General features: G+C 37.3%; 2 protein-coding genes across 10 annotated transcripts in view; one reads left to right on the top strand and one right to left on the bottom strand.

Annotated features, from left to right (window-relative positions):
* LOC311091393 (uncharacterized protein) overlaps positions 1 to 27500 on the top strand; it is a 354781-nt gene that overhangs the window by 106747 nt on the left and 220534 nt on the right. The window lies entirely within an intron of this gene.
* The window catches only part of LOC311091343 (uncharacterized protein), a 530654-nt gene that overhangs the window by 295544 nt on the left and 207610 nt on the right, over positions 1 to 27500 (bottom strand). For all 9 annotated transcript variants that reach the window (XR_014608050.1, XR_014608051.1, XR_014608052.1 and 6 more), the window contains 2 exons: positions 21615 to 21788; positions 16731 to 16904 (listed from right to left, as the gene is read on the bottom strand). Coding sequence is in view for 4 of the 9 variants with exons in the window: in XM_084127242.1 (XP_083983368.1) it covers positions 16731 to 16904; positions 21615 to 21788 (348 nt within the window). In the remaining 5 variants the exon portion in view is untranslated. The remainder of the gene's footprint in view (positions 1 to 16730; positions 16905 to 21614; positions 21789 to 27500) is intronic.

The following is a 27500-nucleotide window of genomic DNA, read 5'->3' as shown; positions in this document are numbered from 1 at the left end:
TGACAGAGATTGTTTGGCTTTACAGCAGCTCTAGAATAAAGTTATTGTTCAGCTAAAGTTAGTTTTGACTGATTCACTTCCATTGTAAAGATCATTAGTTCTTAACTTAGGGGCCGCTAACACGACACCGCTCTAACAGAAAGCCCTTGACCCGCTCCGGCCGCTCATTCGCACAGCAACAGTGCCTCCCAGGTGAAAAAGACGTAGTATTAAATGTATTAAAAATATACTTGAAATACAAATAGTATGTTTATAATACATTTGTATTACCAACATGCTTATTTGAAGTGCATTAAAAATACATTGAATTGCATTTTAATATGTTTCTAAAAAGTATACTAGAAGTACATTGGTAATAAATATATGCTTAATTATACTTTAAATAAATATGCTAAACACAAGCATAATTTTAATATATTTCTAACAAATGCACTAGAAGTACATTGGTAATAAATATATGCTTAATTATACTTTTAAGAAATATGCTAAACACAAGCATACTTTTAATATATTTCTAAAAATTGCACAATAAGTATATTGGTAATAAATATATGCTTAGTTAAATTTTTAAGAAATATGCTAAACAATCATACCATTTGTGTGAAGTTTTAGTGTATTTAAAGAAAATATACTTATGTTGAACTACTACTTAAAGTACATTTGTGTAACTTGTGTAAGAACATAGCAAAATGATTAAGCTTTTAGTGTGTTTAAAGTACTTTAAACACTTAGACCTACTGCAATATATTTGTAATATTTATGATTTTAATATTTTTGATTTTTGTATAATGTACCAACTTCTAATGTATTATAAACATTTGTCAACTATTATTAAGCATTGCAATAAGCACTTTAAATGAATGTTGTTCACTTTTACTTGTTTGTAGGCTATACTTGTAAAGGGCTGTTGTCCATTACATTATGTTTTTACTACTGAAATTTCCACAAGGATATCAACATCATATTATTTTAAATGCATCATAGATACATTTTCCAAAGACGTTTAAATGTTGTCCAAAAATATGTTGTACTTGTTTAAATTTGAAAAATACGAATAACACACGTGACTAATCCTGATTGGTTCCAGAGCCGTTGAACGGCTGTGATTGGTTCTTGTGATAATAATGAGCTCACACCTCACTCAGAGCTTGCTGTGCGGAATCAGCCATTTGGAAAGAAAGAGCGATCAGTTGTTCTTGTTGATTGCGAGATTTCCGTAGTCGAAGCTCTTTGGCTTGCTGCAGGTTTCAATCTGGGACGCACGGTGGAGGTCCGCTTGTTGTTTGTCGAGGCGCGTGGGTTCTGATCTTCTCACGCAACCAACGGCCATAGGTCGCATGTGCCGCACCACGTGGGACTGAAGGAAGGACGGAGTAGGAAGTGATGATGGATGTTGAGGGTGCGAGTGTGAGTGGAAATAAGCGGAAGAAAAACAAGCCATTGCAAATGCCAGATGATTATTCTGAGGGAAAAGATAGGGAAAAAGGAACAGAGTTTAAGGTATTTATCACACTGGTGCAGGAGGGAGCGACTTTTGATGTATGGAGTCCTATACAACTTTCGAAAGCCATATATAAGGAAATTGGGGATGTAATTAGTGTGAAAAAATTAAGGAATGGATCATTGTTGGTGGAGTGTAAGGATGAGGATCAGCAAAAGAAGGCAGTCAGGGTAAATGCATTAAATGGACAGAAAGTAAAAGGGGTGAAAGTTCAAAGCAGAATTAGAGGAGTAATAACAGGAATACCTGAGAAGGAGTCAATGGAAGGAATGTGTGCAAACATAAAAAATGTAAAGGTGAGCGAGGCGAAAAGATTAAAAACAAAAAGGGAGGGTGTAGTATGTGATAGTCTCTCAGTTCTGCTTACCTTTGAGGAAGAAAGACTTCCAGAGAAAGTTTTTATAGGGTACATGAGCTACGAGGTTAAGATGTACATACCACCCCCTTTAAGGTGCTTCAACTGCCAACGATTTGGGCATGTGGCAGCAGCGTGTAGAGGGAAAATAAGGTGCAGTAAATGTGGCGGTGAACACAAATATGATGAATGTGAAGAAGGGGCAAGGAAAAAATGCTGCAATTGTGGTGGGGATCATAGTGCTGCATATGGTGGGTGTGAGGTGTACAAGAGAATGCAAGAAGTGCAGAAGGTTAAAGTGTATCAGGAAATCACGTATGCTGAAGCAGCCAGGAAAGTACCAAAGACATTACCAAATGCAGTAAACAAGAGTAAAGACAATGATGGATGTGTAAAGTGTGACAGGATTCAGGAAGAAACTTTGATAGTGAGCAAAATAGGCTTTGTGCTTTTCATGGCAGAAATCATTAATTGCTCAGCCCAGACGACTAGTAGGACTGAAAGGATTAAGATTATAGTAAAAACTGCTGAGAAGTATTTGGATGTGAAAGGGTTACAGTGGGAAAATATTAGAGGAACCCTTGAGGAAACTCAACAATCACAGTCATGGGTTGGATCCTCTTAATGGTGTTAACAATACTCCAGTGGAATGCCAGGAGCTTAATTGCGAATGGCCAGGAGTTTAAGAAATATGTGGAAGATGTTAAGGAGAAGCCCAATATTATTTGTGTTCAAGAAACATGGTTAATTCCCAGGCTAGATTGTATCATAAAAGGGTATAATGCAGTAAGAAGGGACAGAGAGAATGGTAAAGGTGGAGGTGTTATAACTTTTATACAGAGAGGGTTGCAGTGCAGTGAAATTAAGAAAGGAGGGGAATTGGAATATGTCACTGTGGAAGTGTGGGTAAAAGAGGGTAATATTAAAGTTATTAATTTTTACAACCCATGTAAACAGTTAGAAAGCAGCCAGCTTGAGGAAATTTGGAAAGATTTGGAAGGCAGAGTCATTTGGTGTGGTGATTTTAATGCACATAGCACTTTATGGGGTGATAAAGATGACGTAAATGGTAATGTATTGGAAGGATTTATAGAAGAGGAAGAGCTAATCTGTCTTAACGATGGATCTGGTACAAGGATAGATGTGTCTAGAGGGACAGAGTCAGCAATAGACTTAACCTTTGGTACTAGAAATGTGGCGGACAAATGTGAATGGGAGGTATTAAGAGGGAATACAGTGGGTAGTGATCACTATCCTATAAAGGTACAAATAGGTGTGGAGATAGAGAAAGAGAATGAAGTGAAAGTAGAGAAGTGGTTTGTAGAGAAAGCTGACTGGGATAAGTTTGTAGAGCTAAGTGAGGAATGGCTATCATTTGTTGATGGAAGTGAAAGTATTGAAGTGCTAACTAGAGAAATAAGTTCAAGCATTATAGCAGCAGCAGATGCCACTATACCAACATCCAAACCTAAATGCTTGAATAAAATAGTGCCATGGTGGTCAAGAGAGTGTAAGGAAGCTGTTAAAGAAAGAAACAAGACATTTAGATTACTTAAGAGAACACACAATTTCCAGCATTTGATAGAGTACAAGAGAGCGCAAGCAATGGTAAGGAAAAATGTCAGGAAAGCAAAAAGGGAGTACTGGAGGAAGTTTTGCGACTCTTTAGGACGAACAACTCCAATAGAGAAGGTTTGGGGGATGATTAGGAAAATGAAAGGAAATGGTAGGGAATATGGGTATCCTGTGATGATTAATGGAGTTGACAGTATAACCTCTAGTAAGGAGAAAGCAGAAATTATAGGAAAAACATTAGCTAAAGTACACAGTTCAGAAAACCTTAGTAATGAAGAAAAAAAGGGAGAGAAGAAACTGTGTCTAAAAATCTAAGGGTGATTGAGAATGGGGATGGGGAAAGTGATAGTCTGAATGTGACATTTACAAAAGGAGAGTTGAATAGAGTACTGAGGAAATTAGGAAAGTCAGCTCCAGGGAAAGACAATATATGCTTCTCTATGTTAGAGAACCTGAGTGATAGTGGGAAGGATGTCCTGTTGAAGTTGTACAATAAGATATGGGTGGAGGGAATCATCCCTAAAGAGTGGAAGGAATCTATTATTGTACCAATTAGGAAGCCGGGGAAAGACCCTCATAGTCCAAGCAGTTATAGACCTATAGCATTGACATCGCAGATGGGAAAGACAATGGAGAAAATGATAAATGATAGGCTGGTGTATTGGGTAGAGTCAAAAGGATGGTTGCAATGGTACCAGAGTGGCTTCAGAAGGGGAAGGGGTACTATGGACCCAGTGGTATGCCTGGAGGAAGCAATAAGAAAGGCCCAAGTGAATAAAGAGACTGTGGTGGCAGTATTTTTTGACATAGAGAAAGCCTATGATATGATGTGGACAGAAGGACTATTAATTAAATTAAACCAGATGGGAATTAGGGGACGGATGTATCAGTGGATTAGAGCTTTCTTATCTGAAAGAACGTTGAGAGTTAGAATTGATGGGGAACTAAGTGAGAGTTTTAGAGTAGAAAATGGTACCCCTCAAGGAAGCATTGTGAGTCCTTTATTATTTGTAATTATGATAGACCAGATATTTAAAGGCGTGCAAGGCATAGATGGAGCAGCGTTATTTGTGGATGATGGTGCAATGTGGAAGAAGGGGAGGAACATTGAGTTTATTGTGAGTAATATGCAAGATACTGTGAATGAAGTTCAGCAATGGGGAGTGCAATGGGGGTTTAGGATCTCAATAGAGAAGACTAAGGTTATGTTTTTTACAAGGAAAAAAATTAGTCAAGAATTAAAAATAATGGTGTCAGGTAAAGAACTGGAGAGGGTTGAGATCTTTAAATATCTGGGAGTCTGGTTTGATAAGAGGTTGACATGGGCATGTCACATCCAAAAGATGGTAGATAAATGTAAAAGGATACTAAATGTCATGAGATGTCTGTGTGGGATAGATTGGGGGGCTACAAGGTCAGCATTAAAAACCATCTATACAGGTCTAATGAGATCAGTGTTTGACTATGGCTGTATAGCATATGGATCAGCTTCCAAGACAAGTTTAAGCAAAATTGATAGTATGCATAATCAAGCAATGAGGATAATTAGTGGAGCAATTAAAACTTCTCCAGTAGCTGCAATTCAAGTAGAGGTGGGGGAGGTGCCACTGCATTTGAGGAGGGACCAGCTAGCACTGGTATACTGGGCAAATATCAAGGGGCATAAAGAGAACCACATGTCTCAGACAGTGTTAAGGGAATGTCGGGAAAAAGAAAGTATGAAAGTTAAGAGTTATGGATGGGTTATAAAAGATAAGGTGAATAATATGGGAATTGGTTCTCTGAACATCAGCCCAACTGTGGCATATCCAGTAGTGCCTCCTTGGATATTAGAGGGATTGAAGGTTGATTTAGGACTGTTGGAGGAAAGGAAGAACGATGGAGTGGATAAATATGGGGTAAGAAACTATATAACAGAAAAAACAGTATGTAAAGGTTTGTACAGATGCGTCTAAAAATATTGAGAAGAGAGTAGGGGTAGCTTATGTAATCCCTGAGGTGGGCATAGTAAAGGCTAAAAGGATAAATGATGACCTAGCAGTGTATGCTGCTGAACTGGTAGCCATATGGCTAGCAATTTTGTGGCTAGAGTCAAATAATTGTTTGCAGGCAGTGATTGCCTCTGATTCTAGTTCAGCACTGATTAGTATTCAGAACTCTCAGTCTGAATCAAGGGAAGATATTTTAATTGAAATTTTACAGCTAGCAAATGGACTGCAAGCATCAGGAAGGAGGGTGACATTCTTATGGGTTCCAGCTCATATAGGAGTGGAGGGTAACGAACTGGCTGATGAACATGCAAAGAGAGCAACAGGGGAAAACAATATAGATATAGACGTGAAATACAGTAAAGCAGAGATAAAAAGTATAGTTAAGGCTAAAACCATTAAAAAGTGGCAACATATCTGGGCCAATGGGTGCACAGGAAGACATCTATATAGGATACAAGGGGAAGTGGGAAAAGACACACACACAACCAGATCTAGACGGGAAGAAATTGTGCTGACTAGGATGAGGTTGGGTCATACAAAGCTGAATAGTACACTGTTCTTAATGAGAAAGCATGGTGATGGAAATTGTGAGTATTGCCAGAGCCATACACCTGAAACAGTAGAGCATGTAATAATTTACTGCCATAAATACAATCAGGCTAGGCAAAGGCTTGTTAATCAGCTGGAAGCAAAGCAAGTGTCTCTAGATACTAAGACCTTATAGGAAAGAAGTTCAGGAGAAATTTTTGGTTTCTTACTTTCTTTTTTGAAAAGTACAGGCATTTTTAAAAGGATATAAACTCTACTTTATCTGATTGTTTTTGTTTGTTTATTTGTTTGTTTTGTTTGTTTATTTTGTTTGTTTAAAACAGTACAGAATAGTCAGGAACTCCCGTTTCTTACTCCAGTCCAGTGGTGGCGGTAATGCACAAGAAATAGTTGCTAACCGCCAATAAAAAAGAAGAAGAAGAAGAAGAAGAAGAAGAAGAAGCTTGCTGTGCGTTCCTTGAATGTGATTAGATTTCTAATAATTTAGATTAGAAATCTAAATTTAAACTGGAGCGATCGTGTTTCTTTAGAGAACTTGGAGGAAACCACGCGATTCGTATGGATTAGGTAATGTTTTTTGCAATTAACTTTTTCAAACGTGAACAGTTTTGGTGAATCGTTCATCAGAGGGATATAAGTTAAATCTCCCAGGTTTCATTAGCCTACGATATCTCAGTTTTCCTTTTGAAGATTAACGGAATTCTTAAATGTTTTGCAACTACTTTCTAGCAAGCATTATATCCTATAAGCAGAAGGTGGCTACTATGAATAATTTTGTAGCTATATGGTTCACAAACCAGCCTGGTACTAATGTCTTTTTTTTCTTCGGCAGACACTGATATCCGAGTTTCCGGGCGCGACGCAGTCAGAGGTGAGAGCTGTGATATGGCGAAAATGCGATAACGAAAGTTTTGTGTCGAAAAAAAACAACACTGTTAAGTTAATTTTTTTTGTTGTTGTTGTTTTTTTCTTAAGGTTTGTTTGGGAAAGGATTGTAAAATTAAAAAAGAAAAGAAAATCGTGTTTTGTTCATATTTAAGATACGTACTGTATGCTGTAGTTTAATAATTTTATAGTTTAAGCTTGCCACTTGTGTTCTTTTTTTCCCACCTCTACTATAATGTCTGTTTGGACTTTTGTGTGAATAATGTCTCAAAAAATTAAAGTGTTTTTCAAGAAAGAGATGCTGTTTGTTTGTACATTACATACCTGTGCTGTATTGTATCTGTGGTATATCCTTTTAAACTATGGGTGTTTACATTTACATGAATTACATTTACTGTTACTTTTATCAAATGTATTACATCTAACTTTAAAATAGTTATTTTATTAAAAGCAACAGCTTCATGAAGTGTCTGCACAATAGTGGACAATTTTACCAATATTAACATTTTAACAGTATAATTTTAGCATAAATGAGGCAGAAAATGCTACTGATAACACAGTAATGGTGTACTTGACTACTTTTAAAATACACCATTAACATATTTAATTATGTTTTATAAAGGTACTGTTAACATAGTTAAAATATATTTGAAATAAATTATTTACTATATAAAAATTATGTGAGCAATACATAAATATGATTTGTATATATTATATATTCTTATATTTTAAATAATTTATAAGTGTATTTAAAAATGCATTAAAGATGGGTTCAATTGTACTAAAAGGGGTAAAAAAAAAAAAAAAAAGAAAGCTGAAATAGTATGTTAAAAGTATATTTTAGTTCATCTTCAGTGTGTCTAAATATAGCACAGTTGAGTACACTAAGATCTTAAAGTCCCTGTAAAGGCAATTCTAAAAAAAAATTCTAAACACATTATAAATGTTAGAAATGTATTGCTAAATCATATTACAAAGACTGTGAACTGTGAAGTACTGAATTGTGGAGTTAGACCGTTAAACAGTTTTTCACCATTGCTGTGTTCCGGATTTTTTGGGCGGGGCTAAAACGGGGGCTCGATGACGCACTGAAGCCCCTGAGCTCCTGGACACGCCCCTACTTGATGACGCACTGGAGCCCCTGACGCTGGCCCCTCCCCTAACAATATAGCACATTCACATCAGTTTACCGATCGCGAGTTACTGTCAGTACTATTAGTTACTACATCCTACAGTTTGCTAGCTAGCTATGCCTTCGTCACGGAAATGCGTATTACCTGGATGCGATCACGTACAAAACAAATCGGTGTGCTTATTTAAATTTCCGAAAAACGATCATATCAACAAGAGGTGGATTAATTTTGTGAAGAGCCACCTTGATCAGTCGAGGATCACCGCCAAAACCCGCCTCTGTAGTGATCATTTTACACGGGATAGTTTTATAAACTTTAGTCGGAGACAACTGGGATTCACTGATAACCCGCTGTTACTGGTGAATGCATGGGGCCGAACTCCCGCCTCGGCCTTCATCCTCCCGTCGCACCGACAACTGGTGCCATCGTCGGCAGTGCGTGCCCACCAATGAGTGTAAGTTGCCTTGTGTGCTTATGTTATAATTATAGTAGGTAGTCCAGGCTCGAACATGTATGGCTTTGTAAAACAAATTAAGCTGCTAGGAGCATCCATTCCGTCTGTAGCAGTGACAGTTGAGTGTGGCGACGGTAGGTTTCCCGCGAGTGGGTGTGGTTTCAGCGCAGCCAGTGGACACGCCCCCAGCGTTTGAGAGCAGAGACTCCTGCTCATTTTTTCAAGATTTTGATAGCTTATTTTATGTACTTGCCGGCTTTTTTTATCATTCAAATTTGGCTGGGTGGCTAATAACACATTTTTCTGTGGTGTGACTAACTCAGAACACATACTTAATTTTGACTTTACAGGGACTTTAAGTTTATCTTAAGAAGTACTAAAGAAAAACTTGTAGTATATTAAGTACAAAATAAGTGTGTGAAAATGGAGCACTTTAAGTACATTATGGAAGTGTACTTTAATAAAATGTATTTTAGTGCACTTTTTTTAACCTAGGAATACATTATAAGTATAATTTGTATATATTAATGATATATTATTATTATATTTTAAATAATTTATTATTGTATTTAAAATGCATTAAAGATGGTTTCAGTTTTACTAAAAGTGGTAACAAAATATTTTTTAAAAGCTGAAATAGTATATTAAAAATACACTTTAGTTCATCTTCAGTGTGTCTCAAAATAGCACAGTTGAGTACACTAAGATGATCTTAAGTTTATCTTAAGAAGTACTAAAGATAAGCTTTTAGTATATTAAGTACAAAATAAGTGCGTGAAAATAGAGCACTTTAAGTACATTATGGAAGTGTACTAAGTGCACTTAAATAAAATGTATTTTAGTGAACTTTTTTTTCACCTGGGCTGGTGGCTCGAGAACACAAACCTTGAAACAGGCTCCAGGGTGAACCTGTGTAAACGCTGATGGCGTGCACATGCGTATTACGTGTTTAGTCTATATGTATGCACGTTTGAACATATATGTGCACAGGAGGGCTGTCTTTCTTTACAAATTGACCTCAACAAATTACTTGTCTGGCCATAAAAATGTATAATACCAAATTATTTATCGTTTCCGCGTAGCCATGTGAACCAGAACTATTTTGACAACGTTTTATCTGTACAGGCGTAAAGGGAAGGAGGCCTTCACAGGGGAGAGACTAGTGGACACTTCAGCACTGCGCTGTCGTCGCGTCCAGGCGCAGGTCCTTCATCAGATCTGGATCCGGCCTGGATACGGCGGACTGCGGTAAAGCTCGGGATAAACAGAGAGACTAATATTAGCGTAGACGCCATTCTTCTTATGATGTAACGAGTACATCAAGATTTATGGGAAGTGTTCCCGGTTCCGGCTGACCTGATCTATGCAACCTAACATTGAATTATAGAAGTCTATAATGTGTTATGTGAATGCTAGGTCAAAGAGATGTGTTTTTAGTCTAGCTTTGAACTGACAGAGTGTGTCTGCTTCCCGGACAATGTTAGGAAGACTGTTCCAGAGTTTTGGTGCTAAATAGGAGAAGGATCTACCGCCAGCAGTCGATTTAGATATTCTAGGTATTATCAACTGGCCGGAATTTTGAGATCGCAATAGACGTGAAGTAGTGATGGGCGATACTGCAAATTTCAGTATCGATCCGATACCAAGTAAACACAGGGCCAGTATCGCCGATATCGATACCGATACTTTTTCATTTTAAAAGCATGAACTTGAACTTGTATGCACTTTCCTGTGCTAGAGCAGTGTGTCATGATTTATGAGGTGAATGCATCATTAATATACTAAATCTGAATATGTTTTCATGACTACTAAATATTTTGTGATTTGTGCTCTCAACTCGCCTGTAATTAGTCAGTGACTTTTACAAAACTACCCTAATTATAGTACTAGCCTACTAGTTCTAGCCTACTAGTTCTAGCCTACTGTTCAAAAGTTTGGGGTCTGTAAGATTTTTAATTCTCTTCTGCATTTATTTGATCAGAAATACAGTAAAAACTGATATATTACAATTTAACAAAGGCTATCTGTTTTCTATGCCATAGTAAACTGTAATTTATTCATGTGATCAAAGCTGAATTTTCGGCATCATTACTCCAGTCATGATGATAATTCATTTTAATATGCTGATTTGCTGCTCAGGAAACATTTCTTATTATTATCAATGTTGGAAACAGTTTCATATTTTTGTGGAAACCATGATACATTTTATGCAGAATTATTTGATGAACAAAGTTGAAAGAACAGCATTTATATGAAGTAGATTTTTTTTAACAGTGTAAAACCCTTGACTGTCACTTTTGATCAATTTAATGCATCGATCCTTGTTGAATAAAAATATTAATTTCATTAAAAAAATCTTACTGATGTCAACATTTTGAACCGTTACGTACACTTTTGGTTTGTTTATTGCGAAATAACTCCCGATTGTTTCTCTGTCATCTAAGCAAGGCTTCGTTTCCCAAACGCACTGGGCCTGTGAGCTCAGCGAAGCACCAGCATCGAACGCTCTCTGTGATTGATTGGTTTCGTCTTGTATCCAGATGACTAGGAGAAAAAGTTCTATCCTACACAATTATCCGCTAACATTCGCTTATTTTTCCACTTAGAAGCTTATTTTATGCACTGAATTGCGTGCTAAATTAATAAAAAATTACTGGTAAAAAAACACATTTGGATCGATATTTTTATGTGAGGATCGATCCTTTTCGATACCAAGTATATCGATACTTCAGGATGCGTTAAGAGCTCGCTCAAGCACTGCAGAGCTAAACCATTTAGTGCTTTGTAAGTAATCAGCAATATTTTAAAATTTATAAAATGTTTAATAGTGCAGTGTTGACAGAACCGGGCTAATGTGGTCATACTTCCTGGTTCTGGTAAGAACTCTAGCTGCTGCGCAGGGGCGGAGCTAGACTCTCAGTACAGTGGGGGCGGAGCTAGACTCTCAGTACAGTGGGGGTGGAGCTAGACTCTCAGTACAGTGGGGGTGGAGCTAGACTCTCAGTACAGTGGGGGCGGAGCTAGACTCTCAGTACAGTGGGGGCAGAGCTAGACTCTCAGTACAGTGGGGGCAGAGCTAGACGCTCAGTACAGTGGGGGCGGAGCTAGACTCAGTACAGTGGGGGCGGAGCTTCATCATGGGACACTCTGCCACCAATTCATTATAAAATTAAAACCGTTAAAAAAAACGTAAAATATCTGATGAATGCATATGTAATAATGTGTCACTTGTTGAGCCAAGTAAGCTTATATGTTAAATAAAACCACATTTTTTGACAAGTTTGTATTGACGAACAAAGAAAACAGTTTGCCAGTCAAGAATAAAAGCGATGGTGCTGAACAGGCCAAGTGCGCTCAATCAGTGCCACATTATATAATTGACATGGCACTATTATATATATTGAACACAAAGTTTGTTTACAACTCCATATGTAGGCTACAGGTGCTACATGAACAGTGACGTGCGGTGATGTCTTAAAGAGGCTAGGCACTGAGTTATGAAAGCCAGATTACCTGATTTATTTATAAATCTACTTATTCTACCATTTGTTTTTTATTTGATTATGCGTAACTGCTACATTTGTCATCATAACGTCTAAATAATTGGAATAACACACATATTGCATATATAAATCACAAGAATAAACAGTAAAAATACAAATACAAGTTTATTATAATAAACATTTTTATTTTTGAATTTTGGCAGGGTAGGCAGTGCCTAGTTTGCATACCCAGACCGCACGTCACTGTACATGAAAACTTAACTGGGATGAAAACTTTGAGAAAAACAACTGATTTATAACATTCTGACTGAGTGACTTATTCATAACTAAAATACACATTTTTAAAGACGATATTTTTTATTTACCATTTTGTTGTCTGCTTAACTATCCTCCAGAACAAATAAATCTAACAAAACTATATACATATCATGGTCCCTTATTAAATCTTCATCCTCCTCTCCTTCATGGTGGCAAATCTGCCAACCACTTTGTCCTTGTCAATATGTATGTCCCGCTCCACACACAGCAAGGTGAGATTTGACAGTCTGGCCTCATCCATGCACGAACGCAAGTATGTCTTAATGAGCCGCAGATGGCTGTAACTTCGTTCGGCACTGGCGCTGCTGATGGGAAGGGTTTTATAAATCCTGTGGAGAATGGTCAGGTGTGGGTCAGGGTCAGGTGTGGGTCAGGGTCAGGTGTGGGTCGGCTCTATCCGTGCTCTATCCATGTCGTTGGCAATGAGGAATGGCAGGACGGCGTCGGTGGTGAGATCCATCTTTAACTCTGAATACAATGCAGGAAAAGAGTGAAACTCCTCCACTGCGTCTTCTGGCTTGGGCATGTCTTCTGAGTAGAACCGGGCCAGCTCCAGCATGTTCTCCTCAGCATCAGGGTGCTCAAACCGCTTTGGGCAGAGCACTGCGAACAGTTTGGCCATTTTTTTTAAGTCTGAAAATAATGTAATCTGCTGCTCTAAAATAAAAGGTGTTTCACTGCCGCCTCATCAGGTCTGTCAGAGGATCGTTGAAATCTAAATGAAGTCTTAATTTATAACAGTGAAGTCACTGTATCTTCAGTCTCTGGTGATTCTGTTGACTGTGAGTCTCTGTAGTGGATCCTTATTCACCATCAGATGATCATCAGAAGATCAGACTCTCATCTGATTGCTAATCCTAAAATAAAACACACACACAGTCACATATGCAGTATGAGATATTACGTCTGTCACAACTTTTCATAAGAAAACTAACTAGATAATCTATATTAATTCATTCTCAAACATAGCTTTTTTAAAGCTTTTTAATATAGCTTTTGTCTGATGCTCAAAGTCACTTTACAAAATCAAAATCACATGAAAGGTCACTTTCTTTTTTTTTTTTGTATTTTAGTGTTTTTATTTATTTTGACAAAGTATACAAAATATTTTGCAATAAAAGAAAGAAAACTTATACGACTACTAATTCCCCTCTAACCTCCCCCCTTCCCGCACCCCCCCCATTGCACTACGGGACATTGAGCAATATCTGAATAACCAGGGATAGAAAGGTCACTTTCACACAACGGACAGCTGATACAGAACCAGCAGAAATTATCATTACACTCCAAAAATCGTTAAAAACTATTCTTACCCTAGTGTCTCCAGTTTATAATGTGGATCATCCTTCAGATCCTTCAGCAACATCACTCCTGAGTCTCCTAGTTTATTCTCAGACAGATCCAGTTCTCTCAGGTGTGAGGGGTTTGATCTCAGAGCTGAAGCCAGAGCAGCACAACCTTCATCTGTGACTCCACAATCATACAACCTGTAGAGAACAATGACACACATTAAGCCTATATCCAAAGATAAACATGACACTTAAAAATAAATAACAACATAATGCTGTCAATGATTTATAGATTTTCCTTATTCCAGAATCGATACTGATACTAAATTGCATTATTTTTGTCCTTGCTTATAGACGAGGTTGACAGAAGTTAGCCACTTTTGTTCCAACAGGGGATGAAATGTGTCGTTATCTATGAGTGTCGTAGGGATGTCAATAAAAGCAGTTAAATCAATAAAAGCAATCCTTCCGCTAGAAAGAAATAGTCCCTGACCGTGAACAACAACGCTCCAGTGTGTAATATGCATGAAAGCTCAAATAAAAACAACAAACCGTTCTCAAACTTTGTCTCATTCTTTTTATTTTTTACAACACAATATTTGTGAAATTTCCTCACACAAATAGGCATAGCTTATCTCTCAGCATGAGAAAACGTTTATTTTTTTGTTTATTCCGTTATTTTCTCTCTGCACTAAACTAAATATTTACATAGCCTAAATAAAAACACAAGGGCACATATTTTGATAGAGAACAGTTAGGTCTTTAATCTATTTTATTAATGTTATTAATTTAGTTGCTAAAATGCTGCCTAACATGAGATACTTTTTTTATTGTTGTTTATTTTAATTTATTTGAACATCTCCGCTTATTGTGCACGCATTAAATATTTGTCTCATTTCAGTCGGCTCCACTGTGGTGATATTTACCGCGGTTCTCTTTAGTTGGGGCTCAGCACTGTCAGCAGTGTTTCTGTTGCAGAGAGAATGCTGTCGCTCCAGTGCTTTCTTTGTTTTAAGTTTGGCCTCCAGTAGCTCTGTAGTGAACTTTCACACTTATGTCCACTCACAGACATAACTTCCCTCGACTCGAGACCAGCATCGGACAATCTCTGCACCATGGTGCTGCGAAGGCAGTGATTTGTTGTGTAAACCTTGGAGGTGCTTTATGTTGATACGTGTGGTTGCTAAGGGTGTTGCTAAGGGTGTTGCTAAGGGCGCAGTGATAAATAGAACCGTCGGGTGGAGCGGCCATAGCCGTGTTTCATCGTGAATAAAGCACAGCTATTGACCAATCAGAATCAAGGACTGGAACTAACCGTTTTATAAGTTTTATTATGTGACAGCAGTCGTCCGTGAGGGGCTGCTGTCTTTTGCTTTCGTTTTCTTGTTGATTTATTTTTTGTTTTTTTGTGTGTGAGAAAGAGAGAGTGTGAGAGTAACAAATCCCTCATACCTCTGTATGGAATTTGGTGTGTGTGTGTGTGTGTATGTGTGTGTGTGTGTGAGAGAGAGAGAGAGAGAGAGAGAGAGAGAGAACCTGTATTTGTTTTTAGTGTTTGAATAAATGGTGTCAGTCTTTCATAATCAGCTGTTGTGTGGAAGTGACGTGAGACTGAACGCACTGAAAGCCCTCGCGCTGCTCATATGCTGAGAGAGAGATAAGACAGTAGAGCTGCACGATTCATCTCTAAAATACTGTGATCTCCATTCAAACACACACACACTCTTCTTCATATTCCTCTGTCTAATAAACCTTTGTCAAAATCATATCGCAACATTCAAATCTGTGTTGGCGCTTTGTTAACTTCACAAAAGGTATTTTAAACCTCATAATAGTATCATTATTTCTGTGAGACAATATTGTTTATACAATTTAAATATTTAGTCAAGAGAATGTAGAACTGTAGTATGATGCTGTATGATACTAATGAAATAAAACTCAGAAAGATGTGATGAACTTTTGTAAATATGACTCATCTTATACATCATGTACAGTCTGTGTGTGTGTGTGTGTGTGTGTGTCTGTGTGTGAGAGAGAGAGTGTGTGTGTGTGTGTGTGTCTGTCTGTGTGTGTGAGAGAGTGTGTGTGTGTGTGTGTGTGTCTGTGTGTGTGTGTGTGTGTCTGTGTGTGAGAGAGAATGTGTGTGTGTGTGTGTGTGTGTGTTTGTTCTTCATGTATTTGCAAACATTTTAAGGAACTTTTAATACTAATGTAATTAATGTCCAATAAAGCCTGTATTAAAGCACTTAATGACATTTTCTGATTTTCCGTGACCTAATCTAAAGTGAGAACTATTTATGGTTAATACGTTGTTAAAGCATTATCTAACTCTTTACATAAGAGCTAATTAAACAATAACACTTTGTTAATTACAGTGACAATGAATGAAGAACTCACTATTTGTATATAGTCTCTTAATATATTAACTACAGCTTATATACTATTATACACTATTCATTAACTATAAACTAACAGTTTGGAAATGATTTATAAGCGCTGTGTTACTGTATACTTGTGATAAAGTGTTACCATTATTTCAAACTGGTCGCATTAAGTGTAATTGTTCCTTTTGTATGTGATGAAGTGATTCTTCTTTTTCAAAAATAACACAAAATAAACAGAGTAAAGATGAATTTGACTGATAGCATTATTATTATTATCAAGATTTCCACAGATATGGCGATATATTGTTATTGTGTGTTATTCTGGCCATGATAATCATGTAGTGATAACTCTGATATGGTGACAGTCCTGGTTCAGGTGAAACACACACCACTTCCCTCTTTTCAGCTGCACACACACATTTTGAGGAAATGCTCACGCTTTTACAAGGGTCTGTTTGCACAAGCATTACAAGACAAGTTGATTTACACCAAACATTTGTGCTTTAAAACCCTCTTCACTGTATCCTGCATCTGTTGTCTGGTTTGTAGTTCGTCCGGTTTATTTAACTGTTAGTTTTACTTTCTTTAGGGGGATAATAATATAGTAAGATGTAAATGTTCCTCTTCAGGGAGACTCCTCACCGCTGCCTTCTACCGCCGGCAGGATCTGACGGCTCAAGCAGGAATCTGTCGCTGAACCACCGGATGGGGCTTACGCCAAAGATATATTGAATACACTATCTACATATTAATCCTTATTCACTCCGAGTCTTTATGGTGGAGATGATCTTACCACAGTATCTCCAGTTTACAGTGAGGATTCGCCAGTCCAGCAGAAAACAGCTTCACTCCTGAGTCTCCTAGATTATTCTCAGACAGATCCAGTTCTCTCAGGTGTGAGGGGTTTGATCTCAGAGCTGAAGCCAGAGCAGCACAACCTTCATCTGTGACACCACACTTCCCCAACCTGTAGAGAACAATGACACACATTAAGCCTATATCCAAAGATAAACATGACACTTAAAAAATAAATAACATAATGCTGTCAATATGAAATATATACAAATACTCATTAGTTCATGTTGTTAAAATACATCAGTTAGCATTAGGGGATAGAAGATACAGTTTGTACAGTATATAAAATCATTATTTCTATGGAAAGTCCCCATAAAACATGAAAACCCAATGTGTGTGTGTGTGAGTGTGCTTGATGTATTTGTAAACATTTTAAGGAACATGTGTGTGTGTGTGTGTGTGTGTGTGTGTGTGTGTGTGTGTGTGTGTTAGGGCTGGGAGAAAAAAAATCGATTCACCCATCGCAATTTTTTTTTTTTACGATTTTAAATTAAATTAGTTTATTCCTAGGGGTGTGACGAGACGCTTACTCCACGAGACGAGACGAGACACGAGATTGGGTTCACGAGAACGAGACAAGACGAGATTTTTACACAATTTTTAAGAAATCCTCAATGATGAAATATATGAATGGAAAATAGACTTTTATTCAACTGAAAATCACAAAATGCAAAACAATTTAGGTTCATTTTGAAATCAACTTGTAATGAATGTTATTTTACTTCTATTTGAATGAATTCTATGCAGTAAAGGACATGCAAACACTGCAAAATGTTTTGCTATAAACTCTACCGTCTGGCTTCTCCCCTGTACGATTTCACATGAGAAATCTAACTCCTTTCCACAAATCGAACATAAAGAAAAATAAAACAGTATAAATAAAATAAATATAAATAACTGACATAACACTTTAAATGCAAACAGTAAGTGTGTATCCATAATCAAAGTACTGCTCTCTCAAAACTACAAGTTCAAACAGAAACATTTTTTTTTCTTCAAGCATGAAAAAGAGATAAATTAACTACACAGAACAGACTAAGATTATGGTCATGTTCTTTTTCAAGAATATAAGCATGTCGACGATTTCAGGCAGCAGTTGAGACCTTTGGGCAGTAACTAGCTGCACGATATGAGGAAAAGCTGCGATGTGCAATAACATTGTTTAATATTGCGATGTCGATATGACTTGTGATATGTGAATGTTAGCTATACTGTTCCCATGTCTTAGTGCTTTAATAGGTTATTTGCGCGATAGGTCAAATGTTTATTACCTGCCTGGTTCAGGTTACACTATTTTAGCGCGATTTTGGCACGATCCGTTTCGTGGAGATTCGTAAAGGACAACGGGCGTCGGGACGCAAGATTCGATCGTTTCATTTCGAATAGTGTGTCATAGTGGGCGACAACCTACGCGTCTGCGATGCTTCAGGACATCACGACAGAAAGACTAGCATGTTTAATTTTAACGGTCCTCCACGACGGGTTGAGTTTGAGCGAGAGTAAGAGTGCGAGCAAGGAGCAACAGTGAGTGTGTGTGTGTTCGCGCGCGAGTGAGCGAGGGACAGTGAGTGTGTGTGTGTGCGCGGAGTGTGTGTGTGATTGGCCCAGCACACAAATGATTTAAAAGTGGCAGGGGCATCTTCAATACTAATTTCACCCTCACGCTCCATCACACTGACATCACAACAACTCACGAGACAAAGTTTCACCTCGACGAGAAATCTCGTCGCGTTTTAATCTCGCGAGATCTCGTAACACGAGATCTCGTCACACCCCTATTTATTCCATAATCGATATTCATTCAAATTAAATTGCTTATTTTTGTCCTTGCTTATAGACGAGGTTGACAGAAGTTAGCCACTTTTTTTCCAACAGGGGATGAAATGTGTCGTTATCTATGAGTGTCGTAATATCGTTTTCAAGTGGACGTGTGGAAGTGACGTGAGACTGAACGCACTGAAAGCCCTCGCGCTGCTCATATGCTGAGAGAGAGATAAGACAGTAGAGCTGCACGATTCATCTCTAAAATACTGTGATCTCCATTCAAACACACACACACTCTTCTTCATATTCCTCTGTCTATTAAACCTTTGACAAAATCATAATCGCAACATTCAAATCTGTGTTGGCGCTGCCGCTGACCCAGAGAGAGTCGTCATGAAACAGCTTCACAAAAGGTCTTTTAAACCTCATAATAGTTTCATTATTTCTGTGAGACAATAGTTCAAATTATCATAGAAGTACTGGGATAAAAGATTAAAGTTCAAATATAAACACTGATGTCTACAGTAGCGATCAAAATAGAGTAAATCAGCTTTTGATAGAATCTTGGAACTTAAAATAACGCATTTATCGATTATCGATTGGTAATCAACACGTGACGCAACACGCAGCATGTCAGCCAGACGCTGCTCAAACCTCTTGAATATTAACCTGAAAGATTCTTAATTAAATGAATCAAAGCTGTACAAACTAAACGAAATTTGTGCACGCATTAAATATTTGTCTCATTTCAGTCGGCTCCACTGTGGTGATATTTACCGCGGTTCTCTTTAGTTGGGGCTCAGCACTGTCAGCAGGGTTTTCTGTTGCAGAGAGAATGCTGTCGCTCCAGTGCTTTCTTTGTTTTAAGTTTGGCCTCCAGTAGCTCTGTAGTGAACTCTCACACTTATGTCCACTCACAGACATAACTTCCCTCGACTCGAGACCAGCATCGGACAATCTCTGCACCATGGTGCTGCGAAGGCAGTGATTTGTTGTGTAAACCTTGGAGGTGCTTTATGTTGATACGTGTGGTTGCTAAGGGTGTTGCTAAGGGTGTTGCTAAGGGCGCAGTGATAAATAGAACCGTCGGCTGGAGCGGCCATAGCCGTGTTTCATCGTGAATAAAGCACAGCTATTGACCAATCAGAATCAAGGACTGGAACTAACCGTTTTATAAGTTTTATTATGTGACAGCAGTCGTCCGTGAGGGGCTGCTGTCTTTTGCTTTCGTTTTCTTGTTGATTTATTTTTTGTTTTTTTGTGTGTGAGAAAGAGAGAGTGTGAGAGTAACAAATCCCTCATACCTCTGTATGGAATTTGGTGTGTGTGTGTGTGTGTATGTGTGTGTGTGTGTGAGAGAGAGAGAGAGAGAGAGAGAGAGAGAGAGAACCTGTATTTGTTTTTAGTGTTTGAATAAATGGTGTCAGTCTTTCATAATCAGCTGTTGTGTGGACGCGGCGTGAGACTGAACGCACTGAAAGCCCTCGCGCTGCTCATATGCTGAGAGAGAGATAAGACAGTAGAGCTGCACGATTCATCTCTAAAATACTGTGATCTCCATTCAAACACACACACACTCTTCTTCATATTCCTCTGTCTAATAAACCTTTGTCAAAATCATATCGCAACATTCAAATCTGTGTTGGCGCTTTGTTAACTTCACAAAAGGTATTTTAAACCTCATAATAGTATCATTATTTCTGTGAGACAATATTGTTTATACAATTTAAATATTTAGTCAAGAGAATGTAGAACTGTAGTATGATGCTGTATGATACTAATGAAATAAAACTCAGAAAGATGTGATGAACTTTTGTAAATATGACTCATCTTATACATCATGTACAGTCTGTGTGTGTGTGTGTGTGTGTGTGTCTGTGTGTGTGTCTGTGTGTGAGAGAGAGAGTGTGTGTGTGTGTGTGTGTCTGTCTGTGTGTGTCTGTGTGTGTGAGAGAGTGTGTGTGTGTGTGTGTGTGTCTGTGTGTGTGTGTGTGTCTGTGTGTGAGAGAGAATGTGTGTGTGTGTGTGTGTGTGTTTGTTCTTCATGTATTTGCAAACATTTTAAGGAACTTTTAATACTAATGTAATTAATGTCCAATAAAGCCTGTATTAAAGCACTTAATGACATTTTCTGATTTTCCGTGACCTAATCTAAAGTGAGAACTATTTATGGTTAATACGTTGTTAAAGCATTATCTAACTCTTTACATAAGAGCTAATTAAACAATAACACTTTGTTAATTACAGTGACAATGAATGAAGAACTCACTATTTGTATATAGTCTCTTAATATATTAACTACAGCTTATATACTATTATACACTATTCATTAACTATAAACTAACAGTTTGGAAATGATTTATAAGCGCTGTGTTACTGTATACTTGTGATAAAGTGTTACCATTATTTCAAACTGGTCGCATTAAGTGTAATTGTTCCTTTTGTATGTGATGAAGTGATTCTTCTTTTTCAAAAATAACACAAAATAAACAGAGTAAAGATGAATTTGACTGATAGCATTATTATTATTATTATTATTATCAAGATTTCCACAGATATGGCGATATATTGTTATTGTGTGTTATTCTGGCCATGATAATCATGTAGTGATAAATCTGATATGGTGACAGTCCTGGTTCAGGTGAAACACACACCACTTCCCTCTTTTCAGCTGCACACACACATTTTGAGGAAATGCTCACGCTTTTACAAGGGTCTGTTTGCACAAGCATTACAAGACAAGTTGATTTACACCAAACATTTGTGCTTTAAAACCCTCTTCACTGTATCCTGCATCTGTTGTCTGGTTTGTAGTTCGTCCGGTTTATTTAACTGTTAGTTTTACTTTCTTTAGGGGGATAATAATATAGTAAGATGTAAATGTTCCTCTTCAGGGAGACTCCTCACCGCTGCCTTCTACCGCCGGCAGGATCTGACGGCTCAAGCAGGAATCTGTCACTGAACCACCGGATGGGGCTTACGCCAAAGATATATTGAATACACTATCTACATATTAATCCTTATTCACTCCGAGTCTTTATGGTGGAGATGATCTTACCACAGTTTCTCCAGTTTACAGTGAGGATTCTCCAGTACAGCAGAGATCAGCTTCACGCCTGAGTCTCCTAGTTTATTCTCAGACAGATCCAGTTCTCTCAGGTGTGAGGGGTTTGATCTCAGAGCTGAAGCCAGAGCAGCACAACCTTCATCTGTGACACCACAATCCCTCAACCTGTAGAGAACAATGACACACATTAAGCCTATATCCAAAGATAAACATGACACTTAAAAAATAAATAACATAATGCTGTCAATATGAAATATATACAAATACTCATTAGTTCATGTTGTTAAAATACATCAGTTAGCATTAGGGGATAGAAGATACAGTTTGTACAGTATATAAAATCATTATTTCTATGGAAAGTCCCCATAAAACATGAAAACCCAATGTGTGTGTGTGTGAGTGTGCTTGATGTATTTGTAAACATTTTAAGGAACATGTGTGTGTGTGTGTGTGTGTGTGTGTGTGTGTGTGTGTGTGTGTGTGTGTGTTAGGGCTGGGAGAAAAAAAATCGATTCACCCATCGCAATTTTTTTTTTTTACGATTTTAAATTAAATTAGTTTATTCCTAGGGGTGTGACGAGACGCTTACTCCACGAGACGAGACGAGACACGAGATTGGGTTCACGAGAACGAGACAAGACGAGATTTTTACACAATTTTTAAGAAATCCTCAATGATGAAATATATGAATGGAAAATAGACTTTTATTCAACTGAAAATCACAAAATGCAAAACAATTTAGGTTCATTTTGAAATCAACTTGTAATGAATGTTATTTTACTTCTATTTGAATGAATTCTATGCAGTAAAGGACATGCAAACACTGCAAAATGTTTTGCTATAAACTCTACCGTCTGGCTTCTCCCCTGTACGATTTCACATGAGAAATCTAACTCCTTTCCACAAATCGAACATAAAGAAAAATAAAACAGTATAAATAAAATAAATATAAATAACTGACATAACACTTTAAATGCAAACAGTAAGTGTGTATCCATAATCAAAGTACTGCTCTCTCAAAACTACAAGTTCAAACAGAAACATTTTTTTTTCTTCAAGCATGAAAAAGAGATAAATTAACTACACAGAACAGACTAAGATTATGGTCATGTTCTTTTTCAAGAATATAAGCATGTCGACGATTTCAGGCAGCAGTTGAGACCTTTGGGCAGTAACTAGCTGCACGATATGAGGAAAAGCTGCGATGTGCAATAACATTGTTTAATATTGCGATGTCGATATGACTTGTGATATGTGAATGTTAGCTATACTGTTCCCATGTCTTAGTGCTTTAATAGGTTATTTGCGCGATAGGTCAAATGTTTATTACCTGCCTGGTTCAGGTTACACTATTTTAGCGCGATTTTGGCACGATCCGTTTCGTGGAGATTCGTAAAGGACAACGGGCGTCGGGACGCAAGATTCGATCGTTTCATTTCGAATAGTGTGTCATAGTGGGCGACAACCTACGCGTCTGCGATGCTTCAGGACATCACGACAGAAAGACTAGCATGTTTAATTTTAACGGTCCTCCACGACGGGTTGAGTGTGAGCGAGAGTAAGAGTGCGAGCAAGGAGCAACAGTGAGTGTGTGTGTGTTCGCGCGCGAGTGAGCGAGGGACAGTGAGTGTGTGTGTGTGCGCGGAGTGTGTGTGTGATTGGCCCAGCACACAAATGATTTAAAAGTGGCAGGGGCATCTTCAATACTAATTTCACCCTCACGCTCCATCACACTGACATCACAACAACTCACGAGACAAAGTTTCACCTCGACGAGAAATCTCGTCGCGTTTTAATCTCGCGAGATCTCGTAACACGAGATCTCGTCACACCCCTATTTATTCCATAATCGATATTCATTCAAATTAAATTGCTTATTTTTGTCCTTGCTTATAGACGAGGTTGACAGAAGTTAGCCACTTTTTTTCCAACAGGGGATGAAATGTGTCGTTATCTATGAGTGTCGTAATATCGTTTTCAAGTGGACGTGTGGAAGCGGCGTGAGACTGAACGCACTGAAAGCCCTCGCGCTGCTCATATGCTGAGAGAGAGATAAGACAGTAGAGCTGCACGATTCATCTCTAAAATACTGTGATCTCCATTCAAACACACACACACTCTTCTTCATATTCCTCTGTCTATTAAACCTTTGACAAAATCATATCGCAACATTCAAATCTGTGTTGGCGCTGCCGCTGACCCAGAGAGAGTCGTCATGAAACAACTTCACAAAAGGTCTTTTAAACCTCATAATAGTTTCATTATTTCTGTGAGACAATAGTTCAAATTATCATAGAAGTACTGGGATAAAAGATTAAAGTTCAAATATAAACACTGATGTCTACAGTAGCGATCAAAATAGAGTAAATCAGCTTTTGATAGAATCTTGGAACTTAAAATAACGCATTTATCGATTATCGATTGGTAATCAACACGTGACGCAGCACGCAACACGCAGCATGTCAGCCAGACGCTGCTCAAACCTCTTGAATATTAACCTGAAAGATTCTTAATTAAATGAATCAAAGCTGTACAAACTAAACGAAAAGAAAATGCCGCCAAAAATGAAAGTCGAAGAAATGGAGGAAATTAAGAAATCATTGAGCTTTATGTCGGAGGAATTGAGCAAAGTCTCTAAACAACAAACAAAGCTCATGGAGCTAATGGACGAAGTGAAACTCCTCAAAACAATAATTAAAGAAAAGGACGAACGGATCATGAACCTGGAAAGGAAAGTTGATGACTTGGAACAATACACCCGCATGGATGATATAATAATAACTGGATTGGAGACGCGCCATCAAACGTATGCCAGAGCGGCGTCGAGCATTGACAAAGGTGAGGATGCACCGGCTCACGAACTACAAACACTAGAACAACAAGTAATACAGTTTTTCAACAATCTCAACATGCCGATTAAAAGCAATGACATCGCTGCTTGTCATACTTTTCCTAAAAGGGAAAATGGGAAGGCGAATATCATAGTTCGCTTCATTAATCGTAAAAGCAAAGTGGGATTGCTCAAGGAAGCTAAAAAATTGTCTGGAACCGGAGTGTACATAAATGAACATTTGACTAAAAAGAATGCTGATATAGCACGACAAGCGCGTATTCTCCGACGACAAAACAAAATACATGCAACCTGGACTAGAAATTGTAAAGTTATGATTCGCCAAATTGGCCCTTCAGAATCCGCAAAAGTCATATGGATAAAAGAACTGCAGGACTTGGATCCATACAGGAATTAAAATCCATAACGGTGCATCACATGAAACTGTTCGGTGATCAATTGATGAACGTGACAATAAAGACTACTAAACATGACCGAACTGTTAAAAAACTCCACTCGTACTACAGAGGAAAGAGACGACGCGGAACACGATCAATTCAAATCATCCGACAGCGCTGCGATGAATGATATATGCAGCATGAACATGAAATGCTTTGAGTTTACTGATCACAAAAATTATGATATGGAGAATGAAATAGATCCAGAGAACCACTTCTATACAAACAATTGCCACTGCGAGTATTATACGAACGATCAATTCAAATCCAGTGTAAGAATGAACAATGCTTTATCAATAATACACTTCAACAGTCGAAGCCTGTATACTAACTTTGAAGAAATTAAGGACTACTTAAGACAATTTCCTAATTTTCACATCATTGCCTTATCAGAGACTTGGCTAAATGTGAATAGAGAATGTGACACCAAACTCGATGGGTATGAATTATTTAATGTGAATAGAACTAATAAAAAAGGAGGTGGTGTAGCTTTATATGTATGTAGTGGGTTTAACTGTAAATTAGTAAAAAATATGACAATCGAAATAGATAATATGATGGAATGTGTTACAGTTGAAATAATGGTTAAAAAAATCACAAACAATCCTGGTAAGCTGTATATATAGGACTCCAGGGTCATGTATTGATGCATTTAACAGCAGAATTGTGGAAATGTTTGACATGTCAAAGGTAACCTTTGTTTGTGGAGACTATAACATTGACCTATTGAATGTACACAAATTACAAAAGCACAGAGATTTTATGGATACTATGTTTAGTTTAGGTCTTTTTCCCACTATCACAAAACCATCAAGAATCACAGCAAATAGTTCTACTTTAATCGACAATATCTTTACAAATGCAGTTGACAGCAGAATAGAAAGTGGTCTCCTTATAAACGATATAAGTGATCATCTTCCTGTCTTTAGTACACTGCAACTTTTGTTTCAGAATCTAAACACAAAGAAACAAGGAGTACCGGTATATAGTTTAAAACGACTCAAAACCGCAGTATCCGTTAGAGCTTTTAAACAAGAATTAAGTATACAGACTTGGAATGAAGTCTACTCAATTAATGATCCAAATGAATCTTATAATAAATTCTTGTCTATTTTTACTCACTTATTCAACAAACATTGTCCTATGAGCATGCAAAAACAGTCAAAGTATGAAGCCAAACCCTGGATCACCAAAGGACTTCAAAATGCATGTAACAAGAAAAATCTCCTATATAAACTCTTTTTAGAAAAAAGAACAAAGGAAGCCGAACTCAAATATAAACTATATAAAAACAAGCTAGTAAATATATTAAGAAAAACTAAAAAGGCCTATTATAATAATCTACTAGAGCAACACAGAAGTAACATTAAAGAGACTTGGAAGGTACTAAATAGTGCAATCAAAGGAAACACTAAGAAAAGCGAATATCCAAAGTACTTCACAAACCAATTGAAAACTATAACTAAACCAATCAATATTGCTAATGAATTCAATAATTATTTTGTAAATGTAGGTGCCAATTTAGCAAATAATATTGTGCAACCAGAATTAAAAGTAGGTGTGGATGTTGACATAATTAAATCAAATACAAACTCAATATTTCTAAAGTCAGTAGATGAAAATGAAATAATAAATACATTTAAAAATAAAAAATCAACCGATTTTAATGATATAGACATGGCACTAGTTAAGGATGTTATGACATTTGTTGTTAAACCATTAACTTATGTTTTCAACTTATCTCTCCAAACTGGTGTTTTTCCGGACAACATGAAAATAGCTAAAGTCATCCCCATCTACAAAAATGGTGACAGCCATTTATTCTCAAATTACAGACCAATTTCCCTCCTTCCACAATTTTCAAAAATATTAGAAAAACTATTTGAAACAAGATTAGACAGTTTCATTGAAAAATATAAACTATTAAACGATCATCAATATGGCTTCCAAGCAAATCGATCCATGGAAATGGCTGTAATAGAGCTGGTTGAAAAACTGACCTCTGCAATAGAAAATAAAAATTACTCAGTTGGAATTTTTATAGACTTAAAAAAAGCATTTGATACCATTGATCATAAAATATTATTAAAAAAGCTTGAAATATATGGCATCAGGGGCGTTGCACAAAGATGGATTAGTGACTATCTCAGGAATAGATTTCAGTTTGTGCAGTTCACCAATGACAGGTCACAGCTTCAGAGGGTCACTTGTGGGGTTCCACAAGGATCAGTCCTTGGACCAAAGCTATTTTTATTATATATCAATGACATTTGTAATGTGTCTACTCAATTAAATTGTGTTTTATTTGCTGATGATACAACTTTATTTTGTTCCAATCAGAATTAGGGACAGCTTCTGGACACAGTGGAAGCAGAAATGAAAACATTAAAAAAATGGTTTGATGTTAATAAACTGTCACTAAATATAGATAAAACTACATTTATTTTATTTAGTAATAAACAAATAAATACAAAAGTCCAGATAAGAATTGATAAATTTGAACTAGAATTGGCAAATGAAATTAAATTCTTAGGTATCATCATTGACCGCAAGATTAGCTGGAAATCTCACATAACCTATATAAAGTCA

The sequence above is a fragment of the Abramis brama genome, assembly GCF_963993115.1.
Source record: "Abramis brama genome assembly, chromosome: 10".
Taxonomy (NCBI): Eukaryota; Metazoa; Chordata; class Actinopteri; order Cypriniformes; family Leuciscidae; genus Abramis; species Abramis brama.
Note: the sequence above shows the minus strand (reverse complement) of the source record. Positions and strands in the feature narration are given on the sequence as shown.